The sequence below is a fragment of the Panthera tigris genome, chromosome B1, assembly GCF_018350195.1.
Source record: "Panthera tigris isolate Pti1 chromosome B1, P.tigris_Pti1_mat1.1, whole genome shotgun sequence".
NCBI lineage: Eukaryota > Metazoa > Chordata > Mammalia > Carnivora > Felidae > Panthera > Panthera tigris.
This window is the reverse complement of record NC_056663.1, coordinates 199,001,895-199,023,701: the sequence shown is the minus strand read 5'-3', so window position 1 is coordinate 199,023,701 and position 21,807 is coordinate 199,001,895. Positions and strand designations below refer to the sequence as shown.

Sequence of the window (21,807 nt, the reverse complement as noted above, 5' to 3'; positions counted from 1 at the left end):
TCTCTTGCAAGCTCCTGGCACATTAAGGATAGGCTGTACAAGGGGTCGTGGGAGGTGACCCTAGAATGGGGAATATGTATCTGTCTGGGTGACTGACAGGAGAATGTGTGTATGTACGTGTTCCTCTATCTCTCTGTGTGTCTTTCTCCGGGAGGGTTCCTATTTAAGCTTCCAACTTTCCTTATTTCTGGTGTGGATTTCTGTGTGGGCGTCCTGACCCGGTTTATGAGTGCATTTGTGTGGAGTCACCTTGTGAGTTTGCCTTGGGTATGAGTGTGTGACAGTGTCTGTGTGGAGTGGGTGTTGTAGGAGTGAGCAACGTGTATGTGTGTGTCATTCGTTCCCGTGCAGGAACGTGGTTCTCTTGTCTGCCTGAGCGAATGGGGCCATGGCATGGCCCTCTCGTCTTGCCGTATCATCTTTCCCAGCGCTTAGCACCTCCTGGCACATTATGTGTGCTTGCTTCCTCCCTCCTTAGAACGTCTGCTCCCAGAGGGCAGGACTTGGTGTGTTTTGTCCACAGCACTGTCCCCAGCACCAAACACGTGCTAGGCACCAGCGGGCACTCAGTAGAATAGCGAGGAGTGAATGAATGCTGGGTCCAACGTGTGAGTGCTTCTCAGGTTGCACAGTTAATTTCGGCGTAATGCTGCTGGGTTGGCGGTGTTGGGTGACTAGGAGAATTTACGGCGAGGATGTGTGTAATTGGCTCGGAATATGTACAAGCTTGTACGTGTGTGCAAAAGTGTGTCTGGGGAGCTGAGTGGAATGGACTGTGGTGTGTGCGCTAGCGGATTTGTGCATCTCTCACGTGTTGTATGGCGTAATTGTCTGGTGTGCTAGTGCGAACCTGTGTGTGCCTGAAGAGCGTGTGTGCGCCCGCACGCGAGTGTGTGTGTGTGTGTGTGTGTGCATACTCGAGGCTCCCACCCCTCGCTCTCCTCGCGCCCTGCGCTCGGCCTGGGGGCGGGGAGTGGGGGTGCGGCGAGGGCACTGCGGTTCGGCGGCCCGCCCTCGGCGCTGCGGCTCCGGCGCGTCACTGTCCCTCCCCGCCCCCGCCGCGGGCCCCGCCCCCCGGTCCTTTGTAGCCGGCCGCCGCGCTCGCCTGCAGCCGCCCGGAGGCCCCGCCCCGGCCCCGCCCCGGCCCCGCCCCGCCGCGCGCCCCGCCCCGCCCCTCCCCGGGCCGCAGTCGCGCCTGGGCCGCCGCGGGCCCGCAGCGAGCGCGGAGCGCGGCGCACGGCGGTGGCCAGGGCCGCGGGCGGGCGGGAGCGCGGGCGGGCGGCCGGCCTTGGACCGGCATGGCGGACCGGCGGCGCGCGTGGAACACGGAGGACGACCTGCCCGTGTACCTGGCGCGGCCGGGCAGCGCGGCGCAGACCCCGCGCCAGAAGTACGGCGGCATGTTCGCCGCGGTGGAGGGCGCCTACGAGAACAAGACCATCGACTTCGACGCGTACAGCGTGGGCCGCCGCGGCTCGGCGCGCACGCCTCGCAGCGCTGGCCGGCCCGACGCCGTCGGCCTGCCGGGGCCCGGCGGCAGCGAGGACACGGCCAGCGACGTGAGCGAGCTCTCGGGCTCGGCAGTCAGCTCGCCGGGCGAGCGCGAAGAGCGACCACCCGCGCTGCGTATCCGATGCCCCGCGCCCCGCGACCTGCCACTCGGCCGGGACAATGGCCAGGTACCCTCGGGGCGCGCGCGGACCGGACCGGGGGGGGGGGGGGGCGGGGCCCTCGGGGCAGTTGGGCGTGGAGCCGCCCGAGGGCAGCGCTGGAGCCGCTGCCCCCAGGCTTGAGAGGGCTCCGGAAGGCCCCTCCCCCACTCCATCACCCCGGAGGGTCGGAGAGGTTGTGCGATTTGGTTGGGGTTGGCCAGCCTAGCCCGTGAGACTCCAGAGGGTCCTTCGAGATCCAGTCCCCCGCTCCTCTTCTGCAGAAAGGAAGAGCAAGGTTCTGAGAAGGAGAAAGTAAGTTGGCCCAAGGTGCCATATGGACCCTTAAAATGCGAGGGGACCTCTAGGGTGAAGTTAACCCAGGGATCCCCATTCTCTGCTTAGTGAAAAGGAGGGGAGCTCCTTTCCGCATTCGTCCATTCATTTTTTCACGCACTCATCAGTCGTTATAGAGCACCTACTGTGTACCAGGCTCTGGGAGAGGTTCTGTGAAACGCCTGTGGTCACACAGGTTAAAGCTGAAAGAAACCTTTCCTGTGTGCTCCCTCTGTGCTTTCTAGGGCAAAGGTTTGGTTAAAGATTTAGCGGGATCGGGCAGATAGAACTAGAAACTGCTATCTCCAAGCACCGACATCTTCAGGGGACGCTCCTGAGTCCCACAGCACGACGCCAGTGTGCTCTCTTCACAGAGCAACTTGGAGGCAGAGCGGAGGTTTGAACCCCAGTCTCTAGCTTCCTAGACTTGGAGGTTTTTACCCTCGGAAGTGGAGGCGCATTAGGGCGAGGGAATGCCAGGCCGTGGGCCCTATAGCTCTTCTCCCTTAAGCTAGAGGTCGCCAGGGAACTGGAGGAAGATGGATGGATAGACAGCACACCTTTGGGATGTATGTGTGAGGGTCGGGGCCAGATGCCGGGGGAACGGAAGTTGGAGCACCCGAGGGCCAGCGAGCTGTCAGCTTAGCAGGGAACTCGGAGTCTGAGCACTGCTCAGGCCCCAGACCCCTGGTGCTGGAGTCCTGGTTCAGCACGCTGGCCCCACCCCAGGCCAGGGTGGGCGATAGATTCATTGTGAGAATTACATCAGTTAATGCTGGTAGTCAGTGAGCATTCAATAAACGTTCGTTTTTGAATTTTACTATCATTTTTTATTAACCCTTCTCCCCTTAAATACTATGAAAGGAATAAAGCGAGAGGGAGGAAGCAGAGCTCCATCCAGACAAATCTGGGAGGGCTTCCTGGAGGAGTGGGGGCTGGGGCCAGCCCGGGGCTGCTGGGACGCAATACTGGGTCTCCTGCTGCTCCCATTCCCGATCGCCTTCCGCCTGGTGTTCCCGCAGCTCGGGAGCTCTCCGTGGTCCTGAATCCGGCGCCCTGAAAGGGGGAGGTCTACAATGATGGTGTGTGAGGTGAGGGGGTGGGGGGCAAGGGAGGGAGACATCAAGAGAGTCATCTTCTTTTCCCTGCCCCTTCTTATTCTTCCCTCACCACCTCCTAACCTGGTGGCTGACCTCACCTGGGATCCGGGCTTCTGAGCCCTTGCCGGAGGTCTCAGGGCTGCGGGTCCAGAAACGGGTCAGTACCGGGAAACACTGCTTTCCAAGCCAAGGAAGGCACTTCGCCCTTTGAACCTCAGCTTCTCCACCTGTGAAATGGGGATGGCCTTTTTCTCCCAGCCACCCATAAGGCGTGGTGGAATATCAGGACGGCGAGAGAGCTTTGTGCACGTCCCGAGCAGTCTGGAAGTGCGTCCCTGACAAAGCTACGGTCAATGTCACCAGCGCCAACGTCGCCCCCAGGCTCTGCCTGGGCCGGCTCCGCAGCCGCGCCTAGGCACTTGGGGATGCTATGCTGGTCGCTTCACCTCTTCCACTCCTCCCTCTCCTCCTCTGGCCCTCTCTTCCCTTTCTCGGTGGCTTCTCGGGGACTGGACAAAAGGCGGCGCCTCCAGCGCGCCTAGGGCTCCAGAGCCCTCGAGGTTCGGGGCTGCGGAGCCAAGGGGCTCACGGTCTCCCTAGAGGATGCGTTTTACTTTCTGTGGACCAGGCGGCCACAGGGCTTGGGTTCCGGGGCGGGCTTCGCGGCTCCAGTGCTTTGCAGAGGGTATGGGGCCGGGAGTCCTCCTCCCCCCCCCCCCCCCCCCGGCCCAGAAAGCCCTCTCCTGGGGAGGGAGGAGGGGTTTCTGCAGCGCCGGCGCAGCGTTTGCGGAGGCTCAAGGCCCAGCGACTGCGGCGCTTTGTACCGGAGAAGTCTGCTTGGGAGCAGAGATCTGTTTGGCCAATCGCGAACCAGTGCCCCTCCCCCGATACGCACGTGGTCTTGTCCCCAGCCCCGGAGCTTCCCTGCCCTGAGTGGCCCCTGGGGACGTCCCAGTACGTGGAACCTAGGACTTAACAACGCTGAGGAAGAGAATGCAAGCGTCATGGGAACGGAGACCTGCAAATTCTGGTCACCAACAAGGATTTAACCAACCGCTCGAGCCCAGAGGCCAGGCTGAATGGACGAATGTAGGAGAGTGAGCTCTAGAGAAGGTGTGCGGGAACCTGGCCTCCAGATAGTGTTCTGCTGTAGCTAAAATACTTTAAATAAATGAGATATCATTTTATTTATGTAAGCCCTAACTTCCCACCTGTATAATGGGAAAATTATGGCCTAGCGTGCCTGGAGTACTAAGATGTTTCTCTTTTGTGAACTTACAACCCCACCTCCATTTCAAGGCCAAGGCATCTCTGGCCTCCTGTCCTGGTCTGGGTGACTGGCCTCTAGGTGGCCTGTGAAGGTAAGGGCCTCAGGCCTCAACCTGCCTAGTGGGGGCTTTACCACCCCTAGCACACCCTCCCTCTGGGTGGCAACTTGAAAGTAAAGAAGATGGGTCTTCTAAAATACACTGTGGGTTAGTATGTTGCAGGCAGAAAGTGAATGGCAGAGAAAGTTAGCATTTTATTCTGTCTGGAGATTTGGGGCACCTGTCTAGGGCTGTGGGGGCTTGCTGGGACTCCTGCTTCCTTCGTTTTCTGCTTTCCTGTTTATTAGGCTATGCACTGGCCTCCTGCCCACCTGTCCCCAGAGGAACATCTGGGTCAGGGGTGCTGGGGTTCTGGTACACTGTACCCTGGGAGGCAGGACATCCTATTCCCCTCCTGTCTCCTAGCCTCTCCTGGGGTCTGTGGGGACCTTAGTGCCAGTGGTCCGGCCCTCCAGGCAACCACTGGTAGGCAAGACCATGGGGGTGACCTGGTGGCCCCAGGGCCAGGCTGCTGTGTGAGGAGAAGCTGCTGCAGAGGGTGCAGCCGTCAGCCATTAATTAATTGGCTTAGGGCCTTGTCTCATTCTGCTGCACTCCATCGGCCTGGCAGTGGGGCTCCTGGTCAGCCCTCAGGGAGGCTGATTCAATGATGTGAGTGGGGAGGGTGGCAGGAAAGGCTTTACGGAGAAGCCGTTGCCGAGGAGTCTGGGAGATGGGTAACCTTTGTCTGGGGTTAGATGTTGAGGAAGAGGGTACAGCCCGAATAAAACGGCTTGCAGGCCTTGGAGACGGAAAAGTGCTTAATTTAACTCCTCTATTCAGGGAGTGTGCACGGCGCATGGACAAACGGAGGCTGCGGCACGAGAGGCAGGAGGGGGGGCAGTCGTTGGGCCGGGGCCAGAGGGCCCCGAACGCCCCCCAGCAGCTCGGGCGGGTCCTCCGCGCCCGCCCCGCACTCCCTCCCCCGCGCAGCTGTTCCCGGAGGCCCGCAGATGCGGTGCCGCACACCTGTGGCTCCGTCTGCGCAGCCGAAGGCCGTCTCTGGCATTTAAAAGCACCCTGAAAACCAGACCTTTGCAATCGCGAGAGCGAGGCCGGGGCGCAGCCGAGGGCGTGTGCGCGGGGCGGGGGGCGGCGGGGCTGGGCGGCTGGCGGGGAGGGCGGGGGGGGGGGGGACGGAGGGCGGAGTGGGGGGGGATCGGAAGGGAAGAGCTTCCTGGTTCGAGCCGAGAGGGGCGAATCGGGCTCGGCTCCGCGCCGCCGGGAGGAGCTGTCTGTCTGTAGCCCCCTCCTCCCGCCCTCGCCTCTCCCTCCTCCTCCCGCCCTCCTCACCGAGCCGGGCGGTGCTGGCAGCCGGAGCGGCGGCGGCGGCGGCGGCGGCGGCGGCGGCGGGCGGGCCGAGCAGCCGGGGCAGCGGGCGCGTGGGCAGCCGCGGGCGCCGAGCCTCCGTCCCTCTCTTCTGCCCTCCCGGGCCTTTGTCACCGCGCCCGCGGGGAGCGGGACCGGCTGAGAGCCGGGCCGAGCGAAAAGACAGCCCCACGGGTCCGCCGGCCGGGCCGAGGGCGCCAGCGGGGCCATGTCTTACCAGGGCAGGAAGAGCATCCCGCACATCACGGTAAGCCGGGCCCCCGCCCCCGCCCCCGCCCCGCCGTTCTTTGTGGGCTGGGGGTGGCCGCCGCCAGGGTCGGGATCCGCGGGGGGACTGCAGGGGCGGCCCGCGAGGCTTCCTGCGTGGCGGCGGGTGGGGCGGGGCTGATCTCAGCCTTGCAGCCCCCTCCCCCCCAGCCTCTGGGGACAATGGTGGTGGTGGGGGGAGCCCCGCACGGCTAGGCGGGGCCGGAGTCTCGGGTCCCTCTCCCCGCGGGCTTGCCGCCGCCGCCCCCCCCCGCCTCCGCCACGGGAAGTGCCAGAGGGTGGCGTGGACCGGGTGGATGCGGCGCTGAACAAAAGAGGGAGGGGCGCGGGGGCCCGAACCCCTCCCTCCGGCCCTGGAGCGGGCTTAGGGCGGGGAGGGCCGCTGGCCTGCGCCCGGCCTCTGCACGGTCCAGCTCTTGCGCCTCGCCGCCGGGTTCCTTCCATGCCAGAGGCAAGAAAAATGCCTCTGCCCCCCCCCCCCCCTCCCCTGCCCGTACTGATGGAGTGGAAGTCTGGACCCAGAAACAGCGCCATGATGGCAGAGCCCCTCCCGTGCCTCACCGCGGCTAAAAATAACCCTCTCGGGGCTGCACTGGCAGCTGTGGCCCCAGAAGGGTTAACACTGGGGGGTAGGAGAGCAGTGGGCCCGAGCCTACCGCCGCCGGCCCTGGGTGTGGCCGGAAACAAAGGATCCCTGCTTTGTCTTGGGTGGGGAGCTGAGGGCTGAGGACGCAGCGGTGAGGAGACCTGGCCTCCACCCCATTCCCTCCTTGGCACCAGAGGGGAGCCAAACCAGCCCCGAAGGATGCGCCCCACAGGCGCTGTGGAAGCCAGTGGGCCTTCGGTGGTAGCCGGGGGCTGGGAGGTGGGATTCCAGGTGTGATAGAAGCCTCCAGCGTGACACCTGAGGTTTGAGGACAGGAAACCCAGCCTACTCCTACTCCTTTACACAGAATCCTGCCTCTGGGAGCCCTAGGGCACCTACAGGAGGGCAGCCTTGGGTAGGGGGAGGGAGCGGACACTTCCCATTCACCTGCCCAGTCTATTGCGGACATTATTTTATGGAGTCTTCTCGATAAATCCTTTGAGGGCGGCATTGTCTACCTAAACCTCCCAGAGGCTGGAGCACTGGCTGGGGCACGGGTGAGAGGAAGGCTGGGTGAGACCCCCCCCATGCCTCCTGTCCAACTGTGGTCTGAGTCTTCCTCTAGAAAACCCCTCCTGGGCTCAGCTTCAGGTCTTGCCAGCAGACCTTTGGTGAGTTTGTGTCCAGAGGTATGACCCCTGAGGGTAGAGACCGTCTCTAACCCATCCATGATCCCTGCCTTCTGAGATATGAAGGTGTAAGTGGCCAGTCCTTTAACACTCTAGTTGCCTGTGACTCACTGGAAGGGGTCTGGTTGACCCCAGGCGAGGCAAGTGGGAGGAAAGTGGAAGGGGAGGGTGTTTGAACCAGGTCCCTGCCTTGGGACTCTCTAGCCCTACCCCCTGAGAGGAACTAGGGCAAGTGATGGCAGTGCAGGTGATGGATGCAGTGACAGATGAGTCTGGAGCCTTGGGTCCCATTGTGGCTGTGGCCCATGGAAGGTCTGTCTACCCCCCACCCCCAGGACCCTGGTTTCTAAAAAGGTAGTTTGGCCGGATGATCTTTGAGGCAGGTCTGGAAGGTGCCCCAGACTCAAATAGTTCTCAGCCTTCAGGGACACCGCAACCACCCTGCCCTCCTGCTGTGACCCGCTGAGCGGAGGTGACTTGGCCAGGCTTCCATACCAGACAGATCTGGCTGCTCATCCTTGCTCTGCCAGCTCTCTTGGCCTCCGTGCTCCGATACCCCAAATGGGCTAACGCTGGCCACTTCCCAGGACCGATGAGCATCCAGGAGAGCTCTGGCAAAGCGCTGAGTGTGTGCCAGGCACACAGTAGGTGCAGCTGGGACTGCTGGCTGATTCTGCTGCTTTAGTGTTTGTGTGAAGCTAGTAGTCGGCCTGTGTGTCAAAGAGAACCCAGTGGAGTGGTTCCAACAGCTTCAATAGCTTGGAGAAGTGGGAAGGAGATGCTGAGAATTATACTTAGTTCCTGGGAAGGAGGCTCTTGATGAACACTTGTGTTTTATTTGGTCCACATAAGCCCACTCCATCCAGGAAGATCTATGGTTTAAAGGAAGAGCAAACCAGAGAGGATGGACTTGACTGGAGCCCCTTTGCAGGACCCTCGGCTTCCTGAGGGTCTCTTGCTGATAACGTCCATGTTGTGACAGGAACCAGAATGCCGTTAAGTGGGGGGGGGGGGGGGGGGGGCACCGTGGCTTTCCTGATGCTGCACCCCCGGCTTGTGCAGTCATACTCACTCGGTAAATTAAATTAGCGCTGGTCTGTGCTGGGCACTGTGCGGGGTGTGAGGCCAAATAGGAAGGAGGTGGGCTTTTTGCTCTTACCTGCCCAGAGTTTGGCAAAGACTAACATTTCCGCCTGAAGTTGCACCAAGGTGTGGGGGCTGTCGTAAGGGGACACCGAGGGGCCTGGTGGAAACCACAGCAGAGAAACTCACCCTAGTCCTGGGATGGGGGACAGGAAGGATGGGGGAGGGGGTTGTTTCTGCCTGAGTGGAGGGAGGCCCAGAGGCAGAGGAGTGCGGCATGCTGGAGAAACTGAAGGAAAGTCCGCATTGTGGGAACCCAGCCTCTGCTTCCAAGTCTGCTCTGTGCATCGGGAACAAATCCTGGATGTTTCCATAGCCATGGTGGGCGTGGCCCGTGGAGGGGCCTTGGGGGTTGGAAAAAGACCAAGAGAAACTCTCAGCTCGTCCCCAAGGACCCCACCTGCTTCATGTTTGGCCACTCTGTGCCCCCGTGAGCCTCAGCGTGGTCATCTGGCCAATCGGGATAAGGTTCCAGCTTACGCAGAGAATCCAGAGATAGGGGAGAGGGTACCTTGAGCAGAGGAGAAAGGAACATCCCAGGCAGGGCAGGGCTGAGTTAGGAAGACGTTCTACCCACCTTGATGGTGAGCGGGCATCTTCCCCTCTGGTTCCCACCTCAGCCTTTTCCTGAGAGAACAGAGCACCCGACAGAGAGGAGGGAAAAAGCAGAAATGCTTCGCTTCACCCCCCAAGGTTGTTTAAAATATTTACAAGGCGCTCCTTCATGTGTAGCTTTGTAAAAAATTAATGGCACAGCCAGGGATTAACTTAGCTAGAGCTGTTTCTGGAGCCCACTGCGGTGGTTAAGTGTTAGAACATCCTGGGCGTGGCTATCAGCAAACAAAGGCACATGGTTTCCTGGCCCCGCACAGGCTCTCGTCTCCCAGCAGAGCCACTAAGGAGTGGGGGGCCTGCTCCGCTGTGGGGGGAGACCAGCGTGTCCACGCAGAGGTTATGAATTATTACTATTGCAAGTAGGACCTCACGAGTCCTGGTCATTGGTGGTTTTGCAGGCTGTTATTATTACAGCATTCACCATGACCTCCGTGATCTGACTCGGTGTCCAGAGCGCCCCCATGAGGCAGGCGGGTTACTTGGATCATCCCTGTTTCCCAAAGAGAAAACGAAGGTTCACAGAGGCTTAGTGGCACGGAGGAGTTCTTGCAGTGGCCTGCGGAGGAATGAACAGCCGGATTGAAGCAGAAGGGGGAGATGGGCTGGTCTGCCTGCCCTGAAAATCACTCTCTGGTTGAAATCTGTGTGAGTCTGTGTGTGTGCCTGGGTTCGATCGAACGGTGATGAGGAGAGAAAGACAGGAGTTAGGAAAACATCAGACTCAGTTAGTGACTCTCATGTGCAAGCGTGCAAACCCCACGTGAGCCCCGTCCTGCTTCTTCCCGAGGACGCCGCTCAATGTATCGATAGGTATTCAGTTTATTTGCTCCCCTTTCTTTTCATGCAAAGGATTTGCGACGCCCACAGTGATTTGTCATGCGTATAGTGAAATCCTGAGGATCCTGAGGAAATTCCTGAGGATCAAAGTAGAGCAGGGAACAAACCTGCCAGTATTTCAGGCCACTGGAGGTGTGCAGCTGGACATCTGATGGCGATTCGGAGCTTCCGGCATCCAGGGTAGAGAAGCAAATGCTTAGCGACATCAAGTTCGTGACCAGAGAGAGGGAAGTGGGCCATTTTCTTGGGGGGAAAATTATTTTGTTTAAGTGAAATTGTTAAAAAAAATTTTTTTAATGTTTATTTTTAAGACAGAGACAGACAGAGCATGAGCAGGGGAGGGGCAGGGAGAGAGGGAGACACAGAATCCGAAGCAGGCTCCAGGCTCTGAGCTGTCAGCACAGAGCCCGACGTGGGGCTCGAACTCACGAACCGTGAGATCATGACCTGAGCTGAAATCAAGAGTCAGATGCTCAACTAACTGAGCCACCCAGGCATCCCACCTTAATTCCCTTTTTTAAATCTTTCTTTTTTTAATGTTTATTTATCTTGAGGGAGAGAGAGAGAGACAGAGCATGAGCAGGGGAGGGGCAGAGAGAGAGGGAGACATTGAATCCAAAGCAGGCTCCAGGCTCTGAGCCGTCAGCACGGAGCCTGACGTGGGGCTTGAACTCACGAACCGTGAGATCATCACCTGAGCTGAAGTCGAATGCTTAACAGACTGAGCCACCCGGGTGCCCCTAAATTAAATTCTTAAAAGGTGTTTCAGAGGGGGTAACCATGATATTGTTAGCTTCTTTGGTAACCTAGCTATGCCAACTTAGCCCTGCATGTCTGTGTCTCGTGATAGACTTGGCCCAGACTGAATACATGGGACACACGTGATGTAGCATATGTGTATGTGCCTGGCACACTGTGAGTGGCTGACAGATGATCGTCTCCCTCTCCAAACTCGGGCTGTCTCTTTGAGGAAACAAAAACTCAGGGTGGCAGGTGAACGGCAAGGGTTGGCCACATGTCTGTTCTGTTGTTTGAACTGTGCGAGGTGCGATGGGCGGTGGAAAAAATCCCCCTCTCATGATCCATAACCTTAACGAGCTTACCGCCTAGGTGACAGAGTGCACACGCGAGCAACCGAGAATGACAGAGCACAGGTGTTAGAGGGCCTCGGGGAGGGGGAGACTCTGCTGGTGGAGGCTGTGGGAGGTGACTGCCTGAGGCTTGGGGGGGACAACGTGAGCTAGACGTTCAAGGATTTGATTGGTGGAGACAAGGGAAGAGTGTGTAAGGCACGTGGAAAAGCATGTGTAAGACTTGGACTGGGGAATGAATATGGTCAGAAGAGAGTGAGGGGTTAGTCATCGATAGACTGGGGGGTGAGGAACGTGAGAGAAATGTGAATTCTACAATGCTTTGGAGGTCAGGTAGACTGTACCCAACACGATAGGGGGGGAGCAGATTAGATTCCAAGTCCGGCTCCAAGGGAAGTGGGGTATTTGACTTTGGGCAAATCACCTCCTTTCCCTGAGCCTCAGATTCCTTTTCTCTATAGAGTTGGATTAGAGGATCCAGTTCCGCGTTTTGGATACTCCGATTTTATTTTGTGGGTAACGGGAAGCCACCAGAACTTCAAGGAAGTTCTTGAACTGGGAAGATGGTGTCATAAAGGCAGTGTATGTGAGAGTGTGGGTTCTGAAAGCAGACAATTTGGGCTTGACTTCTATACTACCTGCGTAATTTGGGCGCGTTGTTTCTTTCTGAGAATTGAACGAGTTAGTATAATACATGGAAGATGCTGAGAGTAGTGCCCGCACATGGTCTAGCGTCTGTAGGTTAGCTGCTGTTCCCACCGTGGGAAGGCGTGTTAGTCGGCGTTGTTCCATAGCAAGCAGCCGCCAGGTCTGGTTTTCAACAACAGACACTGAATTCTTGTTCACGCTGTGCGAGGGCCTCGGATTGGCTGTGGCTCGGCCCCCGGATGCCGGTGAACAGCGGTCTGTTCCCTGTGTCTCCTCACTTTGAGACTCAGGCTGAAGGAACAGAGGAGGGAAGCATGGGAGTCTGGTGGCAACTTGAAATGCCTCTTTGAGGACTTGGGCTCAACCGTGGCTCATAGTCACGCGGCCAAAGCCAGTCCCACGATCCAGACCCAAATCAGTGGAGAGAAGCCCGATGTTAGACTTTCTTAAGGAGATATGAGGGTTAAGTGTGAAAATTACGGCACATGGAAGGTGGTAATCAACACCCGTCGGAGCTGATGATGAGGTGGTCGGGACGCATGAGGGGTGAGTTTGGAAGAAAAAGCACTCGAATTGAGTGGGGGAAGGAGCGCCAAGCCGAGGGGTCTCAGTGGACAATTGGAAATCTAGATTGGAATGGGGGGTCAGAGCCAAGGGGCCAGTTACGGAGATCGGAGACCCAAGAAGATAGGAAATGTGAGCTATTCTAGCAGCCAGTGGTTCTCAGCCCATGTGCTGTGAGCAGAGGGACACATCCAAAAAACAAAACAAAATCCTCTGCAGATGCACCGCTAAATTTTGATCAGCATTTAAAATTCGTATTTGTTGCAACCAAGTCGACACGTTCCAGTGACACGTATCAGGTGGTATTCCGCACGCTCACAAGCTGGGACGTATCAAATGAGTGTCAGTTTTTGTGAATCAAAGGCACCCCCTGGCCTGGAAAGGAAGCATCAGAGGACTTTGCCCTTGAGCATATCAAAAGGACACAGGGCAGTGCATAGTGCCAGGGTGCTGAAGAGTAAGCATGGGCAGTGACGACCAATTAAAGGCCTCCGAAGACGGGCGGTGACACCAGTAGGGAGGGCACGCCGATGAATGCCACCGACTTGGCGGTGTGTATGTCTTTCATTACTTTAAGAATGCTGCCACTTTTTTATGCTGTTTGTACATGTTCTTTTTTTTTTTTAAGTTTGTTTTGAGAGAGAGAGAGAGAGCACAAGCGTGAGAGGGGCAGAGAGAGAGGGAGACAGAGAGAATCCGAAGCAGGCTCCGTGCTGTCAGCACCAAGCCCCACGTGGGGCTCGAACTCACGAACCATGAGATCGTGACCAGAGCCAAAATCAAGAGTTGGACTCTTAACTGACCGAGCCACCCAGGCGCTCCTGGACGCGTCTTCTGAACACAGGTTGAGATTCACGGTCCTGGAGAGATGCAATGATGAAATCGTAACTTTGCTCTGCGAAAGGGACTCTGAGTCGGTGTTGGTGGTGTGGGAGAAGGAGTGGGGTCTAAGTAAGGTGTTTCCGGGAGGGGCTGGTCTAGAAAACGAGAGCAGGCAGTAAACGGAGGGAAGTGATGGCTGTGAGCCTAGGAGGTTGCGCTCGCCCACCTCCTTCCTCAGGCCTGCGCCCCAGGCACCTGGAACTTTCTCCTGACGGGGCTTACCCTCTCTGGCCCTTTGCACTTGTGTAAGTTGTGCCCATTCTCCGTGGAGGATCCTTCCCCTGGGGGCCGGGAGCCACGAGCACTGGCACGTCCGTAACTGTGGTTTGTCCAACCTCATCGAACACTCTGGAGGGCTGGGACAGCTTTTCTGGCATCTCTCGGGGGTGCTGCAGCTCGCTGGTGACTCACAGAGGGACTCCAGACTGCGTGGGTGGCTGGATGAATGAAGCCAGGTTGTAAATGGTGCTGCTTTGCTGAGCGAGGTTTTAGCCACTTCTGCATTTGACTTTCCTTAACATTTAACTAATCCTATCCGTGGATTTCGTGTTCAGGTGGTTTACGGTCCAGAAGAACGTGAGGGTGGCATGAAGGGTTTTTGGAGCTCAAAGAGGGCCGCCCAGGTGGTACTTTGGCGGTGGGGAGAGGGCAGGTCTGATCTTTGAAGGTGCTTCATCGTATTTCCCACCGACAAGCACGATTTTACAATAGGGGCCTCCCATTTAAGTGGGTGCAGATCCTGGCACACGTGTCCCCTAGGCCTTGACTGAATAATGACTTGGGGTCAGTCCCACAGGAAGACTCAATGGCTCTGATGCAGAATTGCATAGAGCACACGGGGAGCTGTTTGAGATTTTGTACCTGTCCCCAAATTATGCTGCCCTGTCTTTTGTATCCTGCCATATTCATAGGCCCTTAGGGCTGAAGCCCTAATGATATTTTATTTATACAGTCTTAAAGTCGAAAGGAGCCTTTTAAGTTATGTAAACTTGTCAGCGTTTGTGTGGTTAGGAAGGCAGGAAGTAGTGTCTGTTGCTTCTCCCCCAGCCCCCTATCTCTCCTCTAGTGTAGGAATTCCAAATACCCTCTCCTTGCATACCTCTAGTGACAGGGAGATCACCACTTTACTCGTCAGCCTGCTTTATCCTTGAGAAGCTCTGTCGTTGAAAAGCTCTTAGGTATGTGGACTGAGAATCTGCTTCTTGCCCTATTTTTGCCCTCTGGATAGTCACAGCCCTCCTCCTCTTCTACGCCGATATTTCTGGAGGCCCTGGAAGGCATTTCTCAGCCATTTCTCCTTATCCAGGACCTTCTCTTTTCCAAAATGGCCCCAGTTCTTTATTCCTCATGGAGCGTACTTTCCAGGTGCAATCTTTTTCTTTCCTCCCCCGACCCCCGGCCTTCCATTTTCTCCTTTTTCTTTCGGTATCCTTTATTTCTGGGCATGCAGAACCAAACAGACTCAAAATAAAACTTTAATCATTGGGCATGGGTTTTTTTTTTTTTAATGTTTATTTATTTTTGAGAGAGGCAGAGCATGAATGGGGGAGGGGCAGAGAGAGACACAGAATCCCAAGCAGGCTCCAGGCTCTGAGCTGTCAGCACAGAGCCCGACATGGGGCTCGAACCCACGAACTGCGAGATCATGACCTGGGCCGAAGTCGGATGCTTGACGGACTGAGCCACCCAGGTGCCCCATTGGGCATGTTTTAACACCTAGGCCAGTATTCCGTGTATGAGGTGTGCAAAGTGCTTTTACACATTATCTCTAGAAATCCTCTGAGTTGCTACTTTGATTCGTTCTGTTGGCAGAGCAGGAGGCCGAAGCACACAGAGGCTAGGTATCTGGCCCCAGGTCACCCAGCTAAGAAGCTGTGTGGGAAATAGGCTGTGGTCTGTGGTGTGAAGGATCTCCCAGTCTCACGGGAGAGAGAGACAAGAGACGAGCTGAATATAACACGTCACGAAGCAATGCTAACCGTAAGGCACAGGCCTCGCACTGTGGGGACTGCAAGGGTGACCACGTGTTCCTGGGGTCAGGACCTTGAGCTGGAGATCACTGGGGAGAGCAGGTTTGGCAAGAAGGCCAGAGGAAGGCACGGGATGTGACGTTGCAGTTTTAGGGCGTGACATGGTTGCCTTTGTGTTTCAGAAAGGTCACTGGCTGTCATGCGGAAGGGACGAGACGGGCAGCAGGGGGAGAGGTGGCGAGGGCGGATGGGGGGCAGGTGCCGCGGGAAGTGGGAATCAGCAGGTGTATGCCAGGACTTTCTGGACCAGATGCAACACGATCTGGAAGTCTTGGTTGTGAAATGAGAATTTAGAAGTCGAAGATGTAACTGAGCATCTGTATGCGATCAGACTCCCTAGCTTGCAAAGACTTAAACAAACAAACAAACCAACAGGCTCAGTTCTAAGTGCTTGTCCACGTGTTAATTCATTTAACTTTCAAAAGAGCTCTCTGCATTACAGATGGGAAACTGAGGCTGGGAGAGAGCTTGCCTAGGACACAGGGCCAGTAAGGGCGGGGCCAGATCTGAGCCCAGGCAGTCTGCCTTGGCACCCACGTGCTGAACCATCAGGCCACTCTGCCTCTTTGTCACATGAGATAATGAGTGTGAAAGCATCTGGCCCACAGGAGGCATTGCCAATGCTTATTAGGCGAATAGGTCTCTGCCTTTAATATCTCCCCTCCCTGGAGCCCTTTGCAACTTCCAGAGCCCTGGAATCTGCCTTACTCCCTTTCGGCTATAATGGCAGCAACCCCATTAGGAGGTCAGGTGAGTGCTTGGCATTGGGAATGTGCTTGGATAAATAGTGGAATGTGTATACATGTCCGGCTCTTGCTTATCCCCATTTTGCAGAGGAAGGAACTGAGGCTCAGACATGTTAACCAGGTACAATGAGGAGAACAGGGGAGAACTACCTGGGGGTAATGGGGCTGTCACTTTGTAGGTACCGACGGAGCTAGGTTCAAATCAGGCAGCACCAACTGGCTGTGTGACTTTGAGAAATTACTTCACTTCTCTTATTTCCTCATTTGTAGCAACCATACCCACTTTTTTTTTAAGTTTATTTATTTATTTATTTTGAGAGAGACCACATGAGAGGGGGAAGGGCAGGGGCAGAGAGACAGGGAGACAGAGAATCCCAAACAGGCTCCGCACTGTGAGTGCAGAGCCCGACACAGGGCTCAAACCCACGAACGGCGAGATCATGACCCAAGCCCAAAGCAAGAGTGGGCCACTTAACCGACTGAGCCACCCAGGCGCCCCAGTCGTACCTACTTCTTAAGGCAACTTAAGAGTTAAAAATGAATGCAGAACTGGCACTTAGTATGCACTCAGGAATGTGATTTCCTTAAAGAGAAAAGATTTGTGTTCAGATTGCTTTATGGAAGGTAAAAAGCAGAGACAAGGAGACACAAAGTGGGTCCCAACGTAGATACAGAGATAGCTGGCATCATTGTCCTTTGGGGCAGCCCGAAGGCCCTGCCCACTCCTGGTGTGTTATTTTAAAACCAGATATTCAGTCCATCAGGGAGTATTTTCCTGAATGTCTGCTGGTATCACGGGACCTGAGACCTTGCTGTTAAAACTGCGGTTGTCATGGAAACGGGCCCAAGCTTCCAGAGAAGGTCTGCAATCCATGGGGACCACCTGTATTTCTAATTCATGAAAGAGGAAGATGCCACTGTGCTCTCTGCCCATGCGAGGGGAGAGCAAATGTGTGTTAATTAGATTGGGTCTCAGGCCTGTTGCCCTTTCCAGAGCTGCCTTCCTGGAAAGTGCTGCGAAGCAAAGGGCTGCAGGCTGATGGGCTGTCCCCTGAGGCAAAAATCAAAGGCAAATGGGCTAGTTTTCTGTGAATGAATAAGAGTGCGCAGCTGCACCTTTTGGGAGATCTGCAAGGGGGGCCTGGGAGGAAGGGGGCTCTGGTTATTAAAGGTAGGGACTGAGTCTTGGGCTGTGAAGTATTTGAGCTGGAAAATCCCTCAGGCAGCTCTCAGCACATGATCTTTTTTCCTTTTTCTTTTTCTTTTCTTTTTTTTTTTTTTTTAGAGAGAGGAAGAGAGTGGGGGCAGGTCAGAGGGGGCGAGAGAGAGAGAGAGAGAGAGAGAGAGAGAGAGAGAGAGACTCTTGAGCAGGCTCCACAGTCAGTGCAGGGCCCAATGTGGGGCTCAATCCCACGACCCTGGGATCATGACCTAAGCCGAAATTAAGAGTGGGATGCTCGGGGCGCCTGGGTGGCTCAGTTGGTTAAGTATCCCAACTTTTGATTTCCGCTCAGGTCATGATCTCACAGTTTGTGTGAGTTTCCAGCTCTGTGCTGACAGCATCCAGCTCTCTGGGATTCTCTCTCTCTCTCTCTCTCCCTGTCTCTTTCTGCCCCTCCCCCACTTGCACTGTCTCTCTGTGTGTCTCTCAAAATAAATAAACTGGAAAAAAAAAAGAATGGGATGCTCAACTGACTGAACCACCCAGGCACCCGTCAGCACAGAATCTTGATGGCGTATCAATTTGCTTTGACACAATAATGCCACGTAAACAAACAACCTTGTAATTCTGTGACTTACAACTTGAAATGTTTCTTGCTCTTAGGTCTGTGGGTGGTAGAGACGTATTAGCAGAGCTTGGCCAGATTTGTCATCAAGCTTCTGTTTGGGTCAACTTTTCTCCTCATACCATCTCCTTCTGGGACTCCGAATGAAGGAGGTTCCATCCTTGGCCATGCGGTTTTCGTGACAGAGGATGGACTGTCAAGAGATTGAGCTGAATCCCGTCTGCCTCTTGAAGCTTGTGCTCAGACTGGTGCACTCACATCTACTCTCATTCTATTGGTCGAAGCAGACCAACTTCCCTCCCCCCAACTTCTTGGGAGAATTAAAGTCTTGTACTATGAGTTAAAAGTACTTGGAACCAGTTGCATACATTGTGAAGCATAAGGCACGACTGTTTGTGTTCTCTGGAAATGTAAAGATTACAAAATGCCAGTGAGCTGAGAAAGGAGAGCAGTGAAGAACTACAAGGCTGGAGGAGGGAGAGGGATCTTCAACATCCTGGGGTTGGGAGAAACCTTGCTATCCGCGTGACCAATGATGTGTCAGGACCACGGACAGCACACAGCTTGCCCTTTCCGTTCCTTGTTCATCCCGTGGAACCTGGAACTTTGGAAACGTCGTGTCTGTGTATATACTATTCATTTTGCTGGAATGCTCCCCTTCTCCCCCCCTTTTTGGCTTCATGAACTTCTCACATTTCAGAACCCAGCTTAAATGTCCCCTCCTTGATGACATAGTCGCTGTCTTTCCCTGTCTCTGTAATAACAGCTTTGGTTTTCTGCTGTTTTCCAGTTCATAAACGAGTGATTGGGGGGTTGATTAGATGAGAACTGCACCTCTCTTTTCTTCCAAGGCTCCCTTAATGGATCTTCCAGTCCTATGACTTTGCGGTGGAGATGACAGATTTTATTCCCACCAAGCAGGAGAGAGAACCGAATGCAGGGAGGCTTAATGCTTCATTCATTCAGGGGTGGACAATGATGCAAACGTTTCGCTGTGACCCAGACCTCGCATTCTAGCTGAGGCTGCCTGCTGTTTACTTTGCTGTTGTATGGGTAAGAATGTCTGAAGCTTTAAGAGCTAATTTTTGTAAGCAGCACTCAACATAGTACTTAGTGTTTGTGAAGAGAATGAAGGCGTCCTGCCAACACCGGCTCCCTCCCAGTTGAGGCTGGATGCAAGATAATAGTGGGTTTGAAGACAAGCCCTCCCCTTCTCTGAGCTTCTCCTCTGACTCACAGGACCTTTGGCAGAGATGTGATTCCTGCCCAGAACCAAGGTTTAGGTGGCCCTTCGTGAGAGCTCTTTCAGCATCATCTGCACTGTACAGGCTTTGCACTAAGCCAGCTTCTATTCCCAGGCAGTAGGCTTAAGCTTTCAGGGAATTTTAAAAGCAGAAAAAGGGATTTCTGATGTATCAGTCTTCTCTTTTCTCCTGTGCTGTATTTCTTCCCTCACCCCTTCTTCCTCCCTTCCTTTCTTCCCTCTCTCGTCCATTCCCCCCCTCTTTATCTTACTCCTTTCCTCCCCTTTTCACTTCCTCCTTCTCTCTTTTCAAACATTCTGTTCTTCTTTCTCCCTTTCTCCTTGCCTCCTGTGTGTCTCCCTCTCTCCTCCTGCTCAGCAACCTCTGGCTGGTCCCTGGGATCCAGAGATGAATCGCCCCAGGCAAGGCTGGCCAGGAAGGGAGGTCCAGCCCTGCGGGAGATGGACACATGAGCCATGACCATGACAGATGCTCAGTCTTGTAGCAGAGGGGTGTGCAAGGGGCAGTGGGACACGGGAGCACCCCATAGTCTCTGCTGGGGGGAGTCTGTTACTATTAGAAAGATTTGCTCTCCCCCCTGAATTACTACCACATAGAGAGTTTGGTATTTTGCTTTTTCAGCTAAGATTTTATTGCCTAGCACTTTTGTCTGTCGTTAAAAATTCCTGGGAAATATTTTAGCAGATGAAGGATACCCCATTAGTGGTGTGGTTATACGAGTGCAATTAATTCTGGATCACACTTTTGTGTACAATCCTTTGACCTGTTTGGGGATATTTTCCTGAGGACAGATTCCCAGCACTGAATTTTTATATCAAAGGTCATCAGCAATTTTAAGGCCCATGATACAGTTTGCAAAATTGTCTAGTGCTTATCTTACTGAGAAACCCCTGCTTTGAGGAAACTCTAATCAGTTTCCCTTTTTCTACTTCTGCCCAGTATTTGTGTGATGTCTCAGCTCAGGAGCTTTTGTATGTTTGAGTTCTTCTTTGAAGAAAACCCTTTCATTATCATGGGGACCCGCCCAGACTCCATTCCTCATGGCGTTAGGGTCCCCTTGAGCTGGCATCTGAACCCCTCTCCAGGTCCCCACCCTGAGGTCCTACTTCAGCCAGATAAAACCACATATGGATCCCCCAGCACACCCTGTCCCTCTGTGCCTGTCCCCATGTCATACCTCTTTCTGTAGTCTCTTTTGTCCTTTGCCGCATGGCTAATTCCCATTCATGCTTCCAGCTTAAATAAGCATTTTTCCCCTGGAAGAGCTGGAACTGGGGCACCTCTGTGCTCCTGGCAATCTCTGCTCTTCTCTCTGTCCCAGTCCTTCCCAGTCTCCCCCACTGGCCTGAAAACTCCTTAAGGGCAAGTGCTATTTCTTTTAGCTGCACATACTCCTTCCTTAGTTATTTATTGAGTGTGGTTCCTGCTATAGAAAATGGCAAAGAATAAACAATGTGTGACTCTACTGAGTAGTTACACATGCCAGACCTGTGCTAAGTGCTTTGTGTATATACCCCATGGACTTTTCCCAACAGCCTTATGAGGCAGGGACAGTTGTCCCCATTTGCAGATGAGGAAACTGAGGCTAGGAGAGGTTAAGTCACATGGATAGTAAGCAGACAGAGATTGGACCTTGCATCTGACTCTGGACAGTCTGCTCTGATGTAACGCTGATCCAAGGACACGAGCCATACTGAGCATAATTCCCTTTAGGTCACAGCTGTCATCATGGAATGAATGGCAGTCTCTGGCATACTCTAGCTGTTGGACTTTTGTTGAATTTTTAGTCAGATATTTCATTTCCTTCAAAGAATTGAAAGAGTGATTGTAACACAGAACAATTGTCCTTGTTCACATGTGTGTCTGTGAGAGGCAGGGAATTGTTAATTTTCTTTTAAATGTGTGACTGTTATTTTGTTACGTTCTTAACAATTATGTACCACCAGCTTCACTCCTCTTGGTGTGAGATTTTACACTCAGATTTCCTGCGTAAAGAAAGGGAGCCCTAGAATGCTAGGTCCTTGGGTCACAGACATCTGGTATTTTCTAAATTATATCTGATGATGGGTGTCATGGATTCTAGAGTGTGAAAATGCTTCTCTTTTTTTAACGTGCTTTTTTAATGTTTATTTTTGAGAGACAGAGAGCTCATGGGGGAGGGGCAGAAAGATGAGACAGAGGATCTGAAGCGGGCTCTGAGCTGTCAGCGCAGAGCCCGATGTGGGGCTCAAAGTCACGAACCGCGAGATCATGACCTGAGCCGAAGTCAGACACTTAACCGACTGAGCCACCCAGGCGCCCCTCGAGTGTGAAAATATTTTAAGATGTGACAGAAGAAATATTTAAGATGTGTTTGGTGCAGTGGATGCCAGGCCGGAAGTTAGGGAACCTTGGGTCTAACCCGTACCCCCGTTAGTTGTGTGAACACGGGAGGTCACCCGGTCTCTAAGCCCCGTTTCCATCTGAGGTCAGATCAGACCCAACACTCCACAAGAACCACTCGGTGCAAACAGGCTTGGAGAGCAGAACTGTCGTAAAGCACAATTCCCAAGGTGTCATCTGGGGAAAGTTCCCTTGTCAGAACTTTCCACACAACAAAAGGATCTGTGTTTGGAAAAGATGTTAAGTGCAGTCCGCCGCTCGCGTATTCACGTTACACGTCAGCAGAGTAAAGGATCTGGGTTCTTGTCATATGGACCATCTTTTGTTTCTGCTTAACCCAGAATTTTCTAAACTCACTACCCCCGGGACTCACCTTGGGGAATAGCCTCTACTTAAACCCCTCTGAGCTAGAGTGCCAAAGGACATGATTCTGAACATGCCAGTTAAGAGGCAAAGGCACTGCTAATTTCAAGGAAGAAAAGCAGGGAGTCACA

The 21,807-nt window shown here is 54.5% G+C and overlaps 1 protein-coding gene and 1 long non-coding RNA gene across 3 annotated transcripts in view; one reads left to right on the top strand and one right to left on the bottom strand.

Moving 5' to 3' along the window:
- Positions 1-1,298: 1,298 nt before the first annotated feature.
- The window catches only part of CRMP1 (collapsin response mediator protein 1), a 76,626-nt gene continuing 56,117 nt past the window's right edge, over positions 1,299-21,807 (top strand). Inside the window, exon 1 of one of the 2 annotated variants that reach the window (XM_042984969.1) lies at positions 1,299-1,679. In XM_042984969.1, coding sequence (XP_042840903.1) covers positions 1,299-1,679 — 381 coding nt within the window. Of the gene's footprint in view, positions 1,680-5,954; positions 6,029-21,807 lie in introns of those variants that run through there. The other variant, XM_042984970.1, reaches the window with a different exon arrangement.
- LOC122238128 lies at positions 2,793-4,029 on the bottom strand. Its single transcript, XR_006217095.1, has 3 exons — positions 3,981-4,029; positions 3,184-3,312; positions 2,793-3,041 (listed from the first exon to the last, which is right to left on the bottom strand). It is a non-coding gene; the product is annotated as an uncharacterized LOC122238128 (long non-coding RNA).